At 34.8% G+C, this 21,788-nt stretch overlaps 1 protein-coding gene across 9 annotated transcripts in view; it reads left to right on the top strand.

The window, feature by feature from the left end:
• Positions 1–16,781, top strand: part of LOC135207318 (AF4/FMR2 family member 1-like) — a 215,855-nt gene extending 199,074 nt beyond the window's left edge. For 8 of the 9 annotated variants that reach the window (XM_064239017.1, XM_064239013.1, XM_064239016.1 and 5 more), the window contains 13 exons: positions 384–578; positions 824–910; positions 1,889–3,402; positions 4,284–4,449; positions 5,036–5,193; positions 5,363–5,585; positions 7,880–8,118; positions 8,265–8,351; positions 10,033–10,230; positions 10,953–11,021; positions 11,415–11,508; positions 11,720–12,092; positions 12,200–16,781. In XM_064239017.1, coding sequence (XP_064095087.1) covers positions 384–578; positions 824–910; positions 1,889–3,402; positions 4,284–4,449; positions 5,036–5,193; positions 5,363–5,585; positions 7,880–8,118; positions 8,265–8,351; positions 10,033–10,230; positions 10,953–11,021; positions 11,415–11,508; positions 11,720–12,092; positions 12,200–12,306 — 3,510 coding nt within the window. In that variant the 3' untranslated portion in view covers positions 12,307–16,781. The remainder of the gene's footprint in view (positions 1–383; positions 579–823; positions 911–1,888; positions 3,403–4,283; positions 4,450–5,035; positions 5,194–5,362; positions 5,586–7,879; positions 8,119–8,264; positions 8,352–10,032; positions 10,231–10,952; positions 11,022–11,414; positions 11,509–11,719; positions 12,093–12,199) is intronic. The other variant, XM_064239012.1, reaches the window with a different exon arrangement.
• The last annotated feature ends 5,007 nt before the right edge of the window (positions 16,782–21,788 follow it).

The following is a 21,788-nucleotide window of genomic DNA, read 5'->3' as shown; positions in this document are numbered from 1 at the left end:
GTTATTGTACCTAACGTTATTATTTTGATTTTTATGTATCTTACTATTAATTCTTGAGTTAGGTGGCTTCGGTTGTTCCACCTCTTCTGGAAACAACAAACCTCACCTGTCATGGTACTTGACTTGAACTATTGTATGTGAAAATGTCTTCAACATTATTCACTTACTTCTACTGCACCAAGGGGAATATTGTTGGAAATAAGGTTACAATCCAATGAAATTATTATAGTTGCAGTTCGTTTTGGTGGATTTTATAACAACCTTCAGAGATAATTGTAAATTTCCCAGAGTGACAGGTGTGGTGTGACTATTTGAATAATGCTTCGGTTCCGAGTTGTAATCTTAACAAAATACAATTTCTCTAACAAAATACATTTTCTCAGGTTGGTGGCACCCATAGCAGTGAGTCACAGCTACAGTCATCTGTAGTGGGCTCTTCAAATTCAAAGCCTCTGCTCTCCCCAATCTCTACTAAAACTTCAGAAGATTCTTCTTCAGAAGACGATTCTACAGATGATTCGGAGGTGTCTTCCAATTCAGAAGATGAACAGCCGGCTTCAGAGCCTTCATCACCCAAGGTTTGTTTCTCTCTCTCTCTCTCTCTCTCTCTCTCTCTCTCTGACAGGACTCTGTTGTATTACCCCTTTATTTTGTGCTTGATTGTGTTACAGTTAGGAATTAGCATTATGTGAATATTTGTCTCAGGGTTATGTTCTGGATATATTTTGATATTGGCTAAAATTGGTTAGAGCATAGAAATGAAGCTGAATTTGTCCAAGTAATTATGATTTTATTTATTTTACTAAATGTCAAAATTTTGCAGGGTCAAGGAGGGGATAAGTCTCCCAATCCTTGGAAACTTGAAAAATACATACCCACTAGGAAGATTAAGTCACCTTCATCACAAGAGGTAAGTTTTTTGTATAATTTATTAAGAAAGTTGTTAAGTATTTTTGCCAGTTCCACTGGTTTGTAGATTTTCATAAAAAGTTTTTCTTCTATTTGTCTGCTTTTTAATGCAGATTTTCTTGAAATTGTGCCTTTTCTCAGTTTACCACCAAATACAGTTTGGTATACATATACAATTTTTTGTTTGAATGATAATAGGTAATCACTTCTGGCATGTTAGCACCTAAAGATACTAAAAATAATTTTTGGGGACAGAACTGTGGTTGTTTGCAAAAAACAGAAAATAGATTAGCATGAAGTAATTACTTGAGTTTTAAACATGGTTGTCTTTGATATGGTAATTTATATATCTCGCATAGATATTTGTAAGGTTATCATCAGCAGTGTGACAGCTAACTGTGGTTGAGATTGGGTTATTGCATCTCCTTACAGGTTGGGTTAGTGATTCTCCCATCTCTTAACAAGAAGTAGAAGCATGTAAATTTGTGTTCCCTATTTGAAAATCTTGTTTTTAAGAAGTTAGGCAAAGAGCATTTCACATCTTGGTATGGTATACACTATGGATGGAACAGAAAGTTTTATGTAGGATCCATGTAGTCCTAGTTTCATTGTTTTGTGTTGTGCCCCTTACTGTTTATCCATTCCCAATGGTCTGAAACTCATTTATATTGATAATGATAATGCTAATCAGGCAGTTCATATCTGAATTTCTGCCAAATACATACCAAACCAATATATTACCAGAATTTGATGGTGATTACTGAAGTTTAAAATGAAGCTCAATGGAAGATGGGGAGTTGTTCACCATACTATTATGATATGCAAGAGTATATTACTGGGTAAGAAACATAGTTGGTAATTTTCTGTAAGTGTAACTACAAGTTCCAAACAGGAAAAATTATGGATGTCATGCGTTTGTTTTTATTTTTGAAATAAGATGCCTATGGAAAGCCAATAAAATATTTTTCTCTCTCTCCAGACTGTTACTCCAGGTCCTCCACTAAGTCACCCTGAGGATGATCCACCACCTGTGGATAAGCCTCCATTGCAGTCTCAAAGGAAACGTGATCGCCGGAATAGCAAGGTTGTTAAGAGTGCTGGTTCGCATCGTGGGTCACGTCACACTCATGAGCCAGTGGTCCACTCAGACGATAGCTCAGATGTAGGGGAGTCACATCGGAGGCCCACTCTGCGTGCATTCCCCCAGTTACGTCAGTCCAAAGTGAAATCTTCAAGAAGGGTTAACCCCAGTCATCATGATTCTGATAGTGATTCAGACCCTGGTAGACCATCAAAGTCTGACTCGAATCAGTCTACTGTCACGCCAAGTAGTTCCTTGAAAGACCTATCAAAGTTACCTGATAAAACTCGGAAGTCTAACGACACAACAGTTGCAAGGGATAACACAAGACGGACTCCAAAAAAGAGGACTGACTCAAAGGATAATCAGAATGGTGCCAAATCTGAAACTGTTAAGTCTAAAAGGAGCGTTAAGTCACGTGAATACATACCATGTGACTTGGACTCTGATAGTGATAGTATAATTGATGTAGAGAACGCAACTCCTTTAAAACAGCCAGCATCCCAGAGAAGTACCCCATCCAGGACTGCAAAAGAATTTAATCACATTTCCAGTCCTGTGAAGGCCCATCAGTTGAGCCCTCATGTGTCTCCAATGCCACCGTTTAGTAGTTCCAATAAGAGCAGTTCAAGAAGGACACCACTAAGTGAAGCCAGCTCTGAGCCAGCAAATGCAAATAAAAGTGAGGATCTTTTTGGAAGGAGCCAAGGAAACTCTGAAAAGGGGCCGTTGGTTAATTCAGCATTTACTTTAGATAAAGACAATAAAAAGGGAAGGGATAGGGACCCTGTGGAAAAAGATAGTAGAAGGAGAGGGAAGGCTCATAGAGAAACGAGCAAAAATAACAGTGGAACTTGTTCTAGTAGCAGTGACTCTAAAGACAGGAGTAAAATTGAGCGAAGTAAAGGTGTAAGTGAAAGTAGTCCTTTGGACAACAGACTAAGTGGAAGACCTGGTGTGTCTCCTTTAGTTGATAAGTCAAGCGAGTCTCCGATAGTTAGTCCAGAACCAAAAGTGCCCATATCCCAATTACATCACGAATTTGGTTCCCGAAAGTTCACGTGTACAATACCCCTTAGTTTAATTGATAAAGTGCCCAAACCTAATATTAATAGTGTTCCGTGTATATTGAAAACCGAGTTGAAAGAGGAGGATAAAAAGGAAGTGCTAGACAATAGAACTACAGGTAAAGGGGGTAAAGGAAAGCGGAAAACAGGTGATCCAAATGCAAAAGAATCCTGTACTGAAGACAATAAAGCACGTGTAATTTCGTCCATATTCCGTGTGCGCAGGCCAGATAGTGAAAATGACAATGAAAAGGCAAAAAAGGAACAGAAATCCGGACCTATTGATAGTGATGATAGTGATAATGAGAAAATGCCAAGTAAATCAACGGACTCCAAAGTGAAGGAGTAAGTGTTGCACTTTTAAATATTTGTCAGATTTTTTTATCAAGAATTTCTTGACAGGGTCTAGGTACCCACTGTATAATTTTGATTATTTTAAGATAAGTTTTTCAGTTTACTTTTGTAGTTCTGCAGTGGGCACAACAAGTTGATGTCTTTGAACATTACAGTGTAATCTCTTAACGTAGTGCATTATTGATTGCCATATCTGAATGATGTTTAACATTAATGATTGGATCTACTATTGATATATACATTGATGTTATAGTCTAAAAGTGTTAGTAGGGCTATGCTGAGTTTTTTTTTTTTTTTTCTTATATGGTATTGGTAAGATGTTGATGGTTTAATATTGACTGGGATATCACATTTTTTCTGATACTGAAAAATTTCATAGAAGCAGTTTATAATTTAAATATTGGAGAGAATAATAAAATAATCTTACAGGGTTCTTTTGGGTATTGTGTAGTAAGGAAATGTTCTAGTGCTACTTTTGTGGAAGACTTGATTTTGAAGGTCTATTGAAGAACCACTATGGTAACACTGAGCTTTTGGAAAGTTGCCAGGCATTGGTGTGAATGCAAAAGCGATGTAGGAAGAACATGTCTAGTTTTAAAGTATTTAGGTATTTTGTTAAAAAAGAATAAAAAGTAATTAAAAGTCATGAGTGTCTTAAAAGTTACTGCAGTTGGTCTCTTGCAATTACAAGAATAATGAGCGACATTTAAGAAATTTCTATTTTTCCAGCGGGTTTTTTTGTAAGGATTTTGTATTACAATTTCATAAACCTTCATACTTACCCATGGTTTATACACCGTATGAGATACATATACACTATATTTGTATAATGTCTATGAGTTGTGAATGGTAATAACATTATATTTTAACAGAGAAGAGGGAGAAAATGTGATGGCACGGCCTAGCAGTGTTCGTCAACGCTCTAGTCCAATGCCGTCTTCATTGTCTGACACCTCGAGTTCAAGAACCCATAGGAAGAAGAAGAGGGATTCTGTACCTGAGAGATCTCCATCATCTCATGAACGTAAAAAACCAAGGGTGAGTATTTCAGTTGGTCCAATTGTCATAAACCATTTTTAATATGTGGAACTTTTGGGGGGAGCTTAAATTGAGGTTATAATGATAAAGTAATAAATTTACATTTTTTATTAATGTCTGGATTTGTGCCTGTGACTTTTATTAAAGGTTTTGCCCCTAGATTTTTCTTCACTGGGATATGTTTATCAGGTTCTCATGAGGGCATGGATGAAATCAGTTAGTAATATAGGACCTGGATCTTAAGCATTATTCAATGCTATAATGAAACTGTTGGGCTATGTGCAGGTTTCGTATAGTTATAATAATGTAAGCAGAATATGGGGAATGCTGTCACCCTCGACACAGGATACCCCATGAGAAATTAAGAAAAGAAGAGAAAACTCAATAATGCACCTCTACAGTGATTCAGTAGTAGACAGTGATCCTTCAGGATGTAGAGTAGGGGTGAATGTCGCTTTTTTGTTCTTACTTATAAATTCTTAGATTTTGTTAGTGTGAAGGTGACCCATTACTTGATTAGCGACACAGAGTTGTTCTTATTTCCTGCTATGGACTTATGTTAATAGTGCTTTATCTTCATTTGCAGTGTAATAGTGAGCGGTTAGCTCCAGAATACTCAACGTTGAATTCTGTTGGTGATACAAATTCCCTAGATAGTTGTGATGTGCATAGTAGATTGCGAGGCACTGGAGGTGAAAGTGATCACAGCACTTCACGCAAACGTGATCGGGAAAGGGAGAGCAGGTTTGTAACAGTTACAAAAAATGTTTTTGCAATGACATTTGCTTGCTTCATATCAAGGGAAAAATAGAAGTCTTGAGATTTAATGTGTTTTCTTAATATTGGATTTTGTACCTGATATTTGAGAACAAAGTTTCATTTTTCTAGCTTTAATTCAAAAATTATTTCACAGTTTGGAGAGCACTAGAAGTAGCTCACACAGTGAGTCAGGAAGGACTAGTAAGAAACCAAGAATTTCTAAGTCTAAGGATATGAAGGACTCTTCTATGAAAAGTCCTAGTATAAGGCCAGGTAGCCAGCGTGAGAGTAGCTCATCTCGTGCTTGGAGTCAGGAGAAGGATTTGCAGCAAAATTTATATCCCCAAAGACCTCAGCCTTCTCAGCAGTCTAGTCAGGTGGGTAAAAAAATAACTTTATTACTTGCTTAATGTTTGCAGGTATGAATTTATGTATGTCTGCAGTGATACAGTATGTATATGTACTTAAATGAATTTTCTTCCTTTTTTTTATTTCATTCAAACCCAGGATTGGCAATTTAGTAGTACTATATACAATTTTCCATTCTCTTTCTATATTGAAAATTTAAGTGACTTTTATTAACATTGCAGTTTTAAGTTTTGTGTGTTATGTAGGATGTTCTTTCTTTTGTCTTCCCAGTAAAATTAATTTATTGTAGACTGGTACTTATTCCAGTACGATACTTTAGTATTTTGGTTTGGTTTCACTAATTTTACCCATATTTCATAAGAAACATACGAGGTACAAAATTTTTGTTACATACGTTGGTCGTATTTAAAAATATGACCTAACTACTGTAATATAGTAATAAACCTTTTGCCTGTTTCTGGAATATTAAAAGCATTTTACGCCTCTAATTATTATGGAGATTTCAATCTAATTATGAAAGATTAGTTAGTAGTTTTGTCATCTCTGATATCCTGTGTCATTTGGCTGGGAAATTGAATTAGCAGCTGGTTGGCTACCTTATCTAAAAAAACGCAGTCATATGAAGCTTATTTTTTTATACAGGTGGTCTGGTTTGGTTAATTTATTACTAGGAATGACATTACCCATGAAGCATTAGCACGCATAGAAATGTTAGTACTGCCTCTTCGATTACAGTATTTTCCTGATTTTCATAGGTGAAATGATTAATAATGGCTAATGTTATATCAACTGAAGTATTAATATATATATAAAGTAAAGTGCTTTACTAGGCAGATTTATAGTGAAGCTTACTGATTGGAAGGAATCATATTTTAGTGACATTGAAGTTGTGATTCCTAGATAATTAAGAAATCAAATCAAATTCAGTAAAGAAGATCTTAGGTTGTTCTCAAATCATCATCAAACTTTCAAGGTTATAATTGCTTGATTTAACACCTGACATCTCATTTAAGGGTGTTATACTTTCGTAAAAATACGGGCAAAAATAATGACATTTTTATGTGTCATTTAATTGTCTGCGAACACTTATTCTTGGTTTTGCTCTGATTAAGTTAATATAGTGGGCCTAAAATGTATGAGGAAATTAATACCACTTTCACAAAGCTAGTTCCAGTTTAGATGGTTTTGATTATTTGTCAGTTCCTGTTATTTGACTTGATAATGTAATCTTGCTTGGCACAGATTACTATTAACAAATCTTACACTTTCTCTTCTCTTGAACGTTAGTAGTCGCTAAGTTCACATTTTCCCAAGTGAATGTGTGTGTGTGTGTGTGTGTGTGTATGTATGTGTATGAATTGTAGCTTAACAGTCTTTGATGAATCTGGATTCTAGTACATATATACATCTGATTTGCTTATAAGGAAAGAATAGTATTGGTTTTATTATGGCTTTTTATTGGTGACTAAATTATGGAAGACCAATTGTGTGACTTGAAGACTACAGAGGCAGGTTTAAAGAAATTAGAGTAGTGTTTCTGGATTACATCTTGTGGTTGTAGTGTGTCACAAATATTAACAAAACTCTCATTACAGTATTCTCAAAAGGGTTACAATGGTGGTATGTCAGAAGATGCTGTGAGTAATCATGAAACTGAATATGTAAATGAGGAGGAGGATGGTGTGTCAGTTGCTGCTGCTCTTGCTGCACCAAACTCAGTCCATCAGGGATATTATGGCAAGGTTGGTAAAGTACAGGAAAATAAGACGCATAGCAATGTTTAATTTGCTCTCCTTGCAAGCTGACTCTACCACCTACCTTTTTTTTTGTGGATGTGTAAAATCATAGCCTATATTTTTTATTTTGTTCAACTTAGTGCACATGATGTCTTGAAAGAGTGAGTAAGCCGAGAATCATAGATGAGAATTGCTGTAGGCCTTTGTTTCCAGCATGTTGCTTGTCAGTTTATGTTGAGCACACAAGGTTCTTAGGTAGTTGACTTTAGGAAAAATAGGGAATAGTACGCGAAATCGCATGAATACGGTTAGGGTTATAACGTGTATTTGTGTGATTGTTATCCGAGCGTTTTATTGTAAAATAGTTATTCTTGATATTGTATACCAATATTTTTATAGTGTAGCTACCTCATATACTGTAGTGTGACGTGGATATATTAATTTTAGATATCCTTCAGAGATAGGAATGCTATTAGCATCGGTGTTGTAAGTGTTTGAGCAGTTGTATATCACATCTGTAGTGTATGTCTGACATATATTTAAATGACATTTTTTTTTCTTTCCAGGGAAAAGTGGATGAGAGTCATGCAACTCCAGGCACAGAACATGATACAAGAGTAGATGGTGCTTCCTTCAGATCAAATGGGGACCAAACAGTTACTACCTCTGATGGGAATGGAGAGACACCAGCATCAGAGGCACAACAAGAAAATGGTACTCCTATGGTACCCCCTCAGTCCCATAAGCAAGCATCTGTCTTTTCCACTGGTGTTGCCATGGGTTCTGCACAGTCTTTCCCAGACCAGTAAGCTCTCCTTATTGTATTTTTCAGACTTTGTAAAATTGTGTGGCCAAGAGTTCATAAATATCGTATTAACTGATTTTGTAAACTAAGTTGCTTCCTGTTTTAATTCTCAGTGTGTAATAATGGATTCAATTATCTTTCCACAGGTCATCCTTTGAAGCGTATTACTTAAATTTGCATAAAAGGTTTTATCCCTCATATTTTGAGAGGAAGGTGATGCCAGAGAATAACGTGTAAGTTTCCCTTATTTAATCTGAAATGCAAATACACTCCACTTTACTTAATCTTTACCTTGGAAGCTGTATTCTGAAATGTTCTTCCATCAGTTATAAATAAATATGGGGCCTCCAGTTTGAATCATAAATCAACAGTAGCTTAATGGGCTTGTATTTCTTTTGATTGCTGTAATTTCATACTGTATACTATTGCAGGTATGGTAAGTGTAGTATATGCAGTCCAATAATACTGTTTTCTTAAATTTGCCTTTGTAATATTTTGAAAATGTGCTTGATTTTCCTTTTCTCTGTTATATGAGATTATTAGAATTATATATTCCCACTTAGTATTTTCATTTGTATCTGGTTATATGACTACTGTTTATGATAAACTGGAGGTCAGATGAACTGTAGGGAGGAGAGGGGGAAGACTTAAACCAAAAGGGAACCACGTTTGATGTCTAACATGTTAGTAGCAGAATAAAAGTGTTTTTACCAGAGAACTTCTTGGTGGAACAGTTTCTTGATTTATGAAAAGAGATTTTTTATCTAATTACTACTTGCAAGTTTATAAAATTTTTGTAATTGTGTAGGCTTAAGATGTTGAAGATTGACAGTTTTTCAAGGAATTAGTGTCCAATATTTGTCATTCAATATTAACTAACATTTGGCATGTGCACAGGATATGTGATTCATTTGTAGGTAGTAACGAATCTGGTTCATGAAATACAGCCAAAATAACAGATACTGATAAATGTTCTTGATCATTTGTTCAGATACCAGAATTTGTCTAAAGTATAACCTAAGACATTCTTGAAATGTGTACAAGAATTACAAATACATTTATAATCCAGTTTCCTACAGAGTATGTTACATGTTCATTCCTAGTCAACACACCAAACCAAAAGTTTGGTATGTCAGTTGTCTTGATACGCAAAGCCATCTTTTCAAACCAAATTTTGCTTATGCAGTACTTAGTATACAATAAGGGAAACATTCCTGAATGACAAGAAACATGTCAAGTGTCAATTTTGAACCTTTGTCAGACAATGGTTAATATTGTCAGACAATGGTTAATATTAGTTATATGTGGTTAATATTGTTATATGTATATGTACAATATTTGTTATATGTACATCATTATTACATAAACAAAACTATTGAATGTCTTCTGGCATTCTTCAGAGCAAGAGGATCATGTTGATGATACGTATATGAATTGTTCCCACTGGGGCCCATGTTTATTTAATGAATAATCCACATTTAAATATGTTTTATATGAACTAACTTTCAGTCTGCAGCAAATGTCAAACTTTAGCGACATAGCATTTGTGGAAACTTTGTCTAGATCTTTCAAAATTTTCAACTTAACTAATAATTGGATCTTAAAGAACTAAAATTTTTAAAGTAAATCTTTAATTTAAGTATTCAAGAAACCCTTCAGTCCAGCCTTTTTAAAGTCAATGTTTTGACTTTGTGGTGTGGTCAAACTACATAATAAATCATCAAATGGTTTTACATGAAATTAGAGGATTACTCATAGGCTGGGTTTCATAGTTGAAGCATTATATGTAATTTTATTCTAGTCAACCATCTGGTATTTAGACATGGTAAGTCTAGGGGCTTTAATTGGAGATCTCAACAACAGTAAATTGGTAATTTATATGTATTCATGATTTATTGTTATTCTGTTTTTCAGAGATTATATGGGCTTCTTAAGTATGGCAAAAGATTTAAAACATACAGCTGATGCTGAAGCAGATAGATCTGTACAAGTAATGAAGTATTTGGAAGCTGCTCTTTATTTTATTCTTAGTGGGAAGGCTATGGAAAATGATCCCAAAACAGAAGAATCGGCATCATTGCGAATTTATAAGGACACATTAAACTTTATTAGGTAAGTGGACCAAAGGTCCAAGTTTTTCTCAACCAGTTTTCAGACATTTGCATGAATAATGATTTGGAATGGTGGTTTAATCTGTTTATTTGTTTAATACTTTTATGCCCCAGAGGGGATTAGTGCTGTCAGTGCACCTCATATGATGCACTGTAGGCCTTACTTTGCAACATCCCTTCAGCCCTTAGCTGAAATCTCTTTAATTCCTTTTTACTGTACCTCCTTTCATATTCTTTCTTCCATCTGACTTTCCGCCCTCTCCTAACAATTGTTTCAGTGCAACTGTGAGCTTTTCCTCCTGTTACACATACTTTCAAACCTCCTGTCAATTTCTCTTTCAGTGTTGAATGACCACAAAGGTCCCAGGGCTTGGCCTTTGGCCAAAATTCTGTATTCCAATAATTCTGTGACAGTGTAATTATACTTTAATATTGATTGCTGTTTCTTGGATTTATCTTTGACAAAAAATGAGTTCTGGTTTAATTCCCAGTTATGCGTGAGGTATTACATGTATCTGGAAAGGTTTGGGCATGAAGCTTTTCATTGTGTACTCTCTATCCATGTCCAATATTACAATGAATTAACTTTTATCTTCTAGTTTAAAGTAATATATCTTTTTATTTTATTTTTTCATTGTATAGTATCTGTCCAAGTACAATATTAGTATAATGTTGAATTATCTGTTTCTTTTACTTTAAAGTTTTCTATCCTTTCCTTTTTAGACATGTATCATCAATAGTCATGAGGGAGAAGCAAGATGTAAGTTTGGATAACAGATTAGCAGTTATAAGGTAGGTGGTTGTGATGTTTTTTCATATTTATTTTTCAAAATTTTTCTATTACTGTAAATGATAAACAATTTATATTGTAAATTTTGGTTACAAAGAGATCAGCTTTGGTGCAAGAATTAAGTACTCTGCTTTTTATGGCACCAATATAATGTATGGCTCAATGTTAGACACAACCTTTAAACTTGAAGGATGTTTTTATAAAGGTCTTAGTATACATTTATTCCCAATAAATCTACTCAAAAGTGAGTAGGAACTATATGTGCATTTACATCTGTACCTATAATCTATGTCATATGTAATTAGGGTATAGCAAGTGACAAGCCAACTAAGGAGCTATATTTGTTTTAATTTGTAAATTTGTAGCAATCTAATTTTTTCTATTTGTTTTTGCAGCTTACGGTGCCAGAGTTTACTGTCTCTCCAAATATACAGGATGATAAGACATGAGTATAAGGATATTCAAAGGCAGTTATCTAACTATGTAAATGTAAGTACTACTGCTACATTCTGTTTTTTCACTCATCACATAAATGTTCATTTTCTAATGTTGCCATTTTTCTTAAAGGTCAGAGTTGTGTTGGTAGCAATTTGAAATTTACTCTGTAGTGATTTGGTGTTGTGTGTTGCACTGAACTGGATGTAAAATTATTGATTCTTATTGAGTAGATGAGTATGGTAAAATTTATTTTTATTTGCAGAATTACGGTAAACATGGAAGTATTGAGACAACAAGCAATGCAGCCAATCCTAGTACCTGGGGTGGTCACCGGACCAGTGGTTCTCCTTCTCATTTATCCCAAACACCTTCACCAGCGGGATCTGTAGGTTCTGAGGGATCTCAGTCATCTGGTTACAACACTAGCACTGAGGGAGCACGTACCAAGAATGGACCCCCTCCGGTGGGCCACACTCCTCCCCATCCTCAGCCACCTCCAGGATCTGGGACAGTACCAGTGCCTCAACATATTCATACATTGTTTATGAAGCAGCACCAGTACTCATTCCACCTTGCAACTGCCCATGACTTGTGGACAGAGGCTGACAATTATGTCTTCAAAAACGACATGCAAGGTAATGATGGATTGCTGCATTACCATCTTTTTTGTATGTTATAGTTGAATGAACTTATAGAAGTAATTTGTGTAGAGAGAAATTATATATATTTTTCATTTTCCCAGAATTCTTCATCGAGCTGGATCATCTTGTAAGTCCGTTGACTCTCCATTCGTCGTTATCAGAGCTAGTGTATTATGTGCAGTGTGGCCTCCAGCGTCTGAAAGACTAGCAGTGCTGCCAATGTTAATTTCATAAGTTAATTTTTCTCTTTATTTCTCTTGGTTTTCTTTCACTGAGGTTATACAATTGTCCAACAGTGGGCTTTGGGTTAACTTTATACATGAAAAGTACAACCATTTATCAAACACATTTTAAGAATGGTGTAGCTTTGTGAAGAGACCTTTGTGCATTGCTCACTATGCCTTGTCATCTAATAAGTGAATAGCCATATCTTATATGCAGCTTGTACTAAAGCATAAACTTTCTCAAGGATTACACAATATATTTAATGGTGTATAGTGCAGTTTGGCTATGTGTAAATTGACATAGGTTGTTCTGCAGTTTCAGTTGAAAGGAAATATTATAAGTGGAAGGAAAATTATGCTCTTATTGGCCATTTGAAGGCTATTAATTGCAGCAAGGAAACCCTTAAGATCCTGCCTTGGGTTTCTGGTTTCATTAACAACTGTGATGATGCCTTATTATTATTAAATTTAGTTCTCAGAAAGATTTTTCATTACCAAATAATCTCATATTTTTTATTTTTTTTCTATAATTATGTTATTTTTCCCACCCAGAACGTACAAATTTATGAGAGGTCCATGTTTGTGAAGACAATGCCTTTGTGTGCTCTTAAAGTTGAAAGTGCATTCATGGCCACCCTCCTGACAGTGCTCCAAAACCACTTCCCACGTTTCACAATACTATACAGTACTTGGAAATAGCTTTATACTGTGCTGATGAAAGGCCAGCTTAATATCTCAAGTATCCATCTTTATTATTGCAGTGAATTGTCTCTCTTATCAGAGATAGATTGTTATAGGGTAAATAGCTTTAGACTTTCACATGTAAGAGTATCTCACCTGGTCAGCAACCATAAACAAGAAATTCTGTCATTGGACTTTGATGGGTGTGGAGGAGGCAGTTGAGAAGAACCTCAGGAAAAGTGTTGATGCAGTTATATGTATATATATGTGTATGTATATGTCATGTATATACCTACTATATATATATGTATATATAGTGAATGATATGGTAATGCTGTATGCAGAAAATAAATGTAGGGTTGTTGGTATAGTGTAAGCTCAGAGGTTGTGCTGCTTTGGAGTGGCCTTACACATACCATGACCATGAATTCTCTGCCTCTCTTGCTGGCCGTTTGGCAATGTAATTAGTATTTTGTGGCAAGTTATTGAGCACACACAACCCTGCCAGATGTATATTTTTGTACATATTTTGAGAATTCGTAATGGTACTGACCATGAATACATTGCTGATAGCATATTGTATCTTTTTACTGGGCTTTAATTGCCAAGAGAACCCTAAAATTGAGTGACAAGTGGCGTGCAAAGAGAAGAGAAATCGACTTTTGAATTATTTTTGTCCTCTGAACAAGCTGTTATAGATACTTTAATTTTATGGATGCTCACAAGATGTTAATTGCATAAACATGAAAGTTGTTTGTCATTGTAAATTATTTTCAAACCAAGAATGCATTAAATTATTTTCCTGTCACAAACAATGAGAGACTTCTCATTCACATAAAAGGCCGTTTTCGTTTTTTCTTTTATTCTGGTTACTTATTTCTTATACTATATTTGCCTGAAATCTGGTTGCCAGTCTTTGGTCATTCCAGCTAATTACCAAAATCTTTAAAATTTGCATAAATAGTAATTGTGTAGGTGTTATTTCTTTTTTACAATTGAAAATAATCTTGTTTATTTTTGAATTCAAAGTTATTAAGGTTGCTCTGCCATGCAAAAAAAAAAAAAAAAAAAAAAAAAAAAAAAAAACTTAAAAAACTTATAACCAAAGCATCATGTCCAGTCCATTGAGTCAGAAATCTTGACACTAGGACTGTGCATCTTTTGAACTTGAATATTCAAATTTAAAAGTTTTGAAGAGCCTATTCCTGGAATCCAAGGTGGCAACCAGTTAGAATAAATATAGGAGGTTACAACCTGACTTGGGACACAAAATCCTCTTGTTGTGTTATACATGGTCTTCCTAGTATGCCCGATCACTGGAAGATACCACCATTCTCTACTGTATCATCTCATATTGCTCACTGAAAGATATATACTGTATATGTATATACAAATATGTATATATTCCCTTTATTGGCAAAGCCAAAGAGAGTAAAACATGTAAAAGTGCTCATTGTTAATTATGGTTCTCCCACTTCCTGTTTAGACCCATGAAAATACATTGCTGTTGTTTGCAATTATTTCTATTTATTTAAAATCATAGTTTTATATATGTTATGCAATTTAGTATTTTATTAGGCAGGTAAATGTCCCGGTGTATAAGGACAGCTTTCCTGCTAGGGTTAAGCAATTTAGGTTAGTAGGCAGTGTGTTCGTGTGTACTTAGCTCTTGAGCCACCCAGGTGGTTGTTGTTGATGGCTGGCCGAGCAGCACCAGCTGAGATGTGTGGCCTTTTGCTGCTGCTCAGTTCACATACATGCACACAACACATGTCTCTATTTTGTAATTCAATATTTTCCTGCATGAGTTTAGGTTAAAGATTCATGCTTCAGTCAAGTTGATCTGTGTTTAGAATTGTTTCATTTTAATTTAGCAGACATTGTATGCACAAAATTTTGCAGTTTTTAAGGCTTAGGGCCAGGACAAGAATGAATGACTTAACTATACTTAACCTACTTTCTTTATGAAAGCTTTCTATTTGAAAGACAATGTTTAATTGTGATATTTAAACGCCATTGGCGAGTAATAAACTTACAAACACAGTACAATGTTGTTCCACTAAGTGGTATTTGCACCCCTGGAAAGCCTATGTGTACTGAGGTTCAATTTTATGCATCATGAATTGGTAATATGTATTGCAATTCTGTCCTAATTAAAATTCAGAGCATTACCTAATCCTGTGACTATGTTGTTTTGGAACTTCATGAAAATGTTGGTTTTTTCTTTAGTTCACATGAATCACCAGTGACCCTCCCCACATCTAAGTGGTAACATTGTCCTTTTTAGTCTTGGAAAATTTGTTAGCAAATTAATTTGAAGAAATTGTTTCACAATTGTTACCATAGACTACAGTTTAAACTTCTGATCTTCATGAAATACATGATTGGAATGATAGTGCCAAAAAGGAAAATTTAGTGGAATACATTTTTAGGCCTTCAGGGTTGTGAGCTTAATGAATTTAGATTAATCTTTTTTTAACTGAATATCATTTGTTAATGTATAAAATGGTATGTAAATTTTGTTGTAATACATTTTCTAAATTTATAAGAGTATGTTGTAACATAATTTTCCCATGTCTGAGAATTTTCAGATCACTTTCAGCTGTGAATAGTCTCAGTTGTACTAAAGTGGAATATAGTGTTCATTTTTTAGAGTAAAGTACAACTGTTTTTGCCTATAAGCAAAAGTTTAAATGTTTGGTTTATTTTTATAGCTTGCTTATACACCTGAAAGGTCATTCATTAATCTTTCATTTGAAGATTGGACAACAAGGTATTTCTACAATTAAACTTTGCCACTTTTCCATTCTAGTTTATGAACAGTATATAGCTCCCATATTCCAGTACTTAATTTGTTGATACAATTTGGCCCATTTTACACGTGTGTTCCTTTTGTTTTTAATGAGGTGCATTAAGAGATTTGACTACAATGTAAGAGCTGTGCCTCTGAGCCTCCCAGTGCCCAGGCTTTGGTAGGTGGGGGAACCCTTCTAATACATATTGTTCACATCATTCATTCATTACATTGTGTTGATTGTTCATTCTATTCATGTAGCCATTCATTCATGGAATTATTATGGGACAATTCCTGTCAACTTTTAGTCCAATCCATATGTATTTTTCATTCAATTCTCAAAAAAAGTCTTGGTTCAGTGCATCTCCCTCCAATTAGTGTTTTACTTTCTTTTCACGCATATCAAGTGCAATGTCACTTGCCAGTAAGGGAATGATATACTGGCCTGATAATCATCTCTCATATCATTTGTTGCCATCAGATTCATGAACATCATTACTTCATGTCATTTCATTTCATATATAATGTCCCCTCGCATAGGTTTAATATATCTTGTGCTCCCCTGTGTATAGAAAATCATCCCAGTAATGGGTTTTCTTGTAGCTGGGATGCATTATTCATCCCTAGCTGCTCCACCACCTTGTGAGTGTTGGCCTTGGTTGAGAGGTTGGTTGGGTGAAAGTACAGTACTCAAGTATGTGAGACTTCACTCAATCACATACACACACTCACAAATGCCCACCTCTTACGGAAAGTGTCCTTCCTATACCCACATACTCTGACCTTATTTATTATGACTTAAGTAGTGGTATCGTTTCCGTGTTTGGGCGCCTGGTGTAGAGGAACCCGGAAGCTGTACAAAAGGACAGTCTTATTCAAATCTATGCCAAGATTGTAGCTAAAATAAGTAAATGAATAATAACACATGCACAGTTTTGCTGTTTTACAGATATATCATGTACATAATAAAGTATTTCTTATGTTTTTTTGTGTTTTCATCATTTCCTTTTAAAAAATATGATTGATGCTTATGGTACCCAAAGTTGAGTCAGCAATGAGCAGATACATATAATTCATATAAATTATTTATCATTAGAATCCATCAATAAGAGTAAACGGCAAATATAATTTGCCAATCGCCGAGTAAAGGCATTTTTTATTTCAAGAATATTTAACTCCAGTAATCTGTCATATATTTATGGATGATATTCCCATGAGATATTTGGATTTTTTTTTTTTTTTTTTTTTTTTTTTGGTAACTACTTTACTCGGAATATTCTTGTACAGGAAAAATTTCCTTTGAATGTCTACTAGCCAATATCGAAGACATCTTCGGTACACTCAATATTGTTCTTTCCACATATGTAATAAAACGTGTGTAAGAAGCTGTACTTTGTTGAATAAGCAATAAACAGTTTTACTGGTATTGTCAGATATGTTAACGGGGCTAGATGTATTAAGTTTTGTGTGTGTGTTAATGTTCTATTTTCTGTATTGCATCAAACGTACAACAAAAGTTGTCTTGATATTGGTGTCATCAAATTGAGTGTCTGTACTATGGCAGTAGAGAGTTAGTTTTCTGTGCAAAAGCTGTTTAGTAAATAAAAGTGTCAAGGAAATTTTTTCAATAATTTGAAGTTTAAGGATAAAGAATAAGCCCTTTTTGGCTGAACGCTGTGAGAGTTTAATATTTTGATTCTGGTATGGGTAACTACCCAATAAAAATAGGGAAAATGTCAGATGGATAACAGCTTGAACAAATACTGAGAATTAAAGAGCTAAGTAACAATGCAGTTTTAAACAGCTTTGATGTAATTCTTAACGAAATCCTGAATCTGCTTTGGATGTTCCCCCCCCCCCCCCCCCCCCCCCCCCCCCCCCCCACCCCCCCCCCCCCAAAAGAAATCTGTACTGATATGAGGTAAATGACCTTGCTTTATCAAGTCTTGAAAGTGTAATACTAAGATGTAAGTTTTGTCGTCAAGTGTTTTTCGTAGGTAGCTCCAACAGAATGTTCAGTTGTATTGGTATAGCAACTTATAATAATTCCTTCAGTACTAGAACTCTGTCCTTCTTGGATTTTATGCTATTTATACCGCCCATAATGTATTTTCATTGGGAATATTGTTTGCTATGTCGTCTAATGAAGCAAGTAAGGCTGGGCAACCACCACATGCTCTTTTTAGTGAAACCAGGTGCATTGTCCCTGGTTGTCTCTTGATGAAACTCGAACTCCTGCATGTGATTTGCCACTACTGTTTATCCTTGTCTCATCAGCTGCTCTAGAGATTCCAGTAATGTTAGAATACTTGCAGATTAGGCCCTCTGTATTAAGGGAAGCCCATCATTCTCAGATTTTCTAGATCAGTTGGTTATGGTTCAGGGCTGTTCCCATTCCAGCTGCTGCTGTTGGCATTACTACAAAACTCAACTTGGTTGAGGCTCCAGCAGACATGGTCAGTGCACCTCATTCGGTGCAGTGTAGGCATTACTTAAGGTTCTTTGCAGTATCCCTTCGGCCGCTAGCTGCAACTACTTTAATTCCTTTTACTGTACCTCCGTTCATAATCTCCTTCCATCTTACTGTCCACCCTCTCCTAACAATTGTTTCATAGTGCAACTGCGAGATTTTCCTGCTGTTACACCTTTCAAACCTTTTGCTGTCAATTTCCATTTCAGCGCTGAATGGCCTTAGTTGCCCCAGTGCTTGGCATAATGCCAAATCTATATAAATCAAATCTAGCAGACATTGGCTCGCCGTTAGGAGATACCCTATGGTGTTGAATATAGGACATACGCTATCTGTCTTGTCCAGACCTCCAGTAATGGTGCCTCAGTGGTGTGGTCGGTATTGTCTTGCCCTGCCACCTCGGTGGCCGCGAGTTCGATTCTCGGGCATTCCATTGAGGGGTTAGAGATGTGTATTTCTGGTGATAGAAGTTCACTCTCGGCGTGGTTCGGAAGTCACGTAAAGTTGTTGGTCCCGTTGCTGAATAACCACTGGTTCCATGCAGCGTAAAAACGCCATACAAACAAATCCAGTAATGGTGATGATCATTGACCATGACTCATAGACAAAGTAAGGTAAAGATGCATAGGTGTGCTTTTATCTTATCTCTTCCTTGTCCTTGTCTTCCTCTTTTTCTGCCCCTTCTTCGTCTCAGAAAAAAGTAGAAAGGTCTATGAGGCCCTTTGCACAAGAAAGGTTGGCTGGTTTTGCTGGTAGATAGAAGAATAGTGGGTCTTTCCCCTGGACACTTGTCAGCAAGTTCATAGAGATCTTCTTATCGCTATAACGAGAAATAATGCTACTGTGTAAAAGACTGTAAATTTAATGTAACAGGCAATCCCAAATCCCTTGCATTAAGTTGAATATCAAACAATATTATTCCAGAAAATATATAGTAGTTAGGTACATTATGCATATTTGGATTTGTAAGAAAAAGTTACACATTTTCTAACATGAAAGAACAGGTGACATTAAAGCTGGAAATAATTTTAGCCATCATGTTTTGGACTGCAGTATGAATAAGTGATAATGAATTTAAATTGTTCGCATCCGTGTTATTATGGACATAACATCCTTGATGATGAAATAGATGAAATTTAGCATATAGGCAAGAAATGAAGATATATTTGATAAGAAATTTACCTACTGTAGGACTGCAAATGATGTTTTTATTAGAAAACAATTGCATAGTTTTCCTAATAGAATTCCACAGAGATGAAACTATATAAATCTAAGAAGAGTATGCACGAAAGAAGAAAACATACAGAAAAGATTAATGAGACTGAACTTAAGAATTTTTAGCAACAATGATATCCAGTACTACAGGTCCTCTCAAACTGGTATTTAGTGGAGTAAGAACAGCCTATCGAATAACTTGCTGGCTGTATAAGAATTGGAGGTAAAATAGACTGAAAATGCCCACAAAAGTTAAATTATACACAATCTGGTATGATCTACGTAGCAGTAAGGACCGGAATCATGTTAAGACAATAAAACTAAGATTTTATCTATTTGAAAATACGTAGAGCTTTAAGAAGAATATAAAGAGTCGGATGGCAGGATATAGTGGGAAAGAATATCAAAAGGGAAATTACACAATGATGGAGGAGATAGCTTGGACATGTCTCTTGTAATCCATTGACTTGATAGTGTCACCTGGGTGGCTGGGTCACGTAGGTAACCAGAACAACTGGAAGACGCAAATAAAAACAATGGAAAGAGAGCTCGAGACAAAGGGAGATTTATATTTTGCTCGCGCATGTACTTATTATTATATTATATTATATATAAATATATATATATATATATATTATATATATATATATATATATATATAATATATATATATATATTATTTATATAGTATATATGTTATTATATATTGCTACTTTCAAAATGCATATAACCCCGCTTTGATTGTATAAAATGTTAGAATTGAATTTTGCAACATTTATTCAGGATGTTTTAAATGTGTGTTCAGATTTCGCATTACATAATGTATCAAAAGAATATATAACGTAGAATGTAGAAAGAGAGAGATTTTCTTTGTCCATTCGAAACTACGATTGTTTTCCCTATTATGTCAGCTCTGTGAGATTAGAGGAACCCGAGATCTCCGTTTGCTTTCCTAATCTGTCAACACGTTTGATAAGAGAGCTCGAGTCTTCCTTGTGTTTTGAGATTCTGTCATCACATATGATATGGGACTTCTGCTTCAGTCGATCGAGTCGAGTAAGTGTCTTTTTTGAACTGACTGGTCTCATACGCGTATGTCTTTGTCAAAGCCACGTGCAGATTACACATTTTGTATGTAAAGTTGCGTAAGATTTCGAAGCTTCTGGAAGCATTATTGCCCAAAACGTTTTGTGTCATCTCCAGTCCAGCTTCTGTAAGGGAGAAGTTTTTCATTCGGGCTTAAAGACTCAAACTGTTCACATCTCTCTCTCTCTCTCTCTCTCTCTCTCTCTCTCTCTCTCTCTCTCTCTCTCATAGCACTTTTTATCTTAAAGTAACGTAATGATTTCGTACTTATTGAATGGTCACTCGTAATTTGTAAATTTCAGATTTGATATTGATTTCTTAGAGTTTATTTAATATTATTTAGTGTTTTTTGTGGAATCTGAACAAACATTGTTGTTGTAACGGCGCCTGGTTTTGTGAGTGTGAAACAAGCTGCAGCAAGAAAGAAAGAAATTGGTATACCAAAAAGGTAAAGTGTGTTATATTTTTATTAGTTGCAACTAATAACTGATAGGAACATTGGTTAGGTAACAACTAATAACTAATAACAGATGGTTACGAAGGTTTGGTAAAAAACTGATAGTTGCAATGTTTTGAGTGAAAAGATTTACGCTTTTACACATTGCAAATTTTTGTGTTTTGTGTTTATTCATTTGAAGTGATTTTTATGTTTTGTGCATTTGTCCATTTTCTTATTGAAGTGTGCCTTTTTATTTTATGTTCTGTGTGATTAATACTTTTGGAAATTTTGGTATTGTCCACATTTTTCTGTATTTTCATTTGCATTCACAATTTAATTGACTTAGTTATTTTCTTTAATTAATCGTTGCATGTTTAATTAACTTTAACACTTGTGAATTAATTTGCATTTACTTAGAATTCTTTTCAAGTTTTATTGTTGTTTAGCACTTGTGAATAATTTCCAAATTTCAATTATTGCCTAACAGTTTTGAATTTTGATTGAATTAATTTTCTTTGAATTTTGTGATAAATTAATTTTGATTTAATTTTACTTAATTGATTCAAGAATTAATTAAACTTTACTTTGTTTTCAAGTAACAGTAATTTTTCCTGATATTGTGAATTTCACTCATAAATTTTGAGTTTAATAATAAATTTTTGTGTTTAAAATTTTTATAAGTGTTTTCTTTATTTTATACCAGTATATAATTATATTGATATTAGGTAGAAACATAGAGTGGTAATTGATCTGTTTACCTTCAATTAACTTGAAGTGACTT

The sequence above is a fragment of the Macrobrachium nipponense genome, chromosome 32 (genome assembly GCF_015104395.2).
Source record: "Macrobrachium nipponense isolate FS-2020 chromosome 32, ASM1510439v2, whole genome shotgun sequence".
Taxonomy (NCBI): domain Eukaryota; kingdom Metazoa; phylum Arthropoda; class Malacostraca; order Decapoda; family Palaemonidae; genus Macrobrachium; species Macrobrachium nipponense.
Note: the sequence above shows the minus strand (reverse complement) of the source record. Positions and strands in the feature narration are given on the sequence as shown.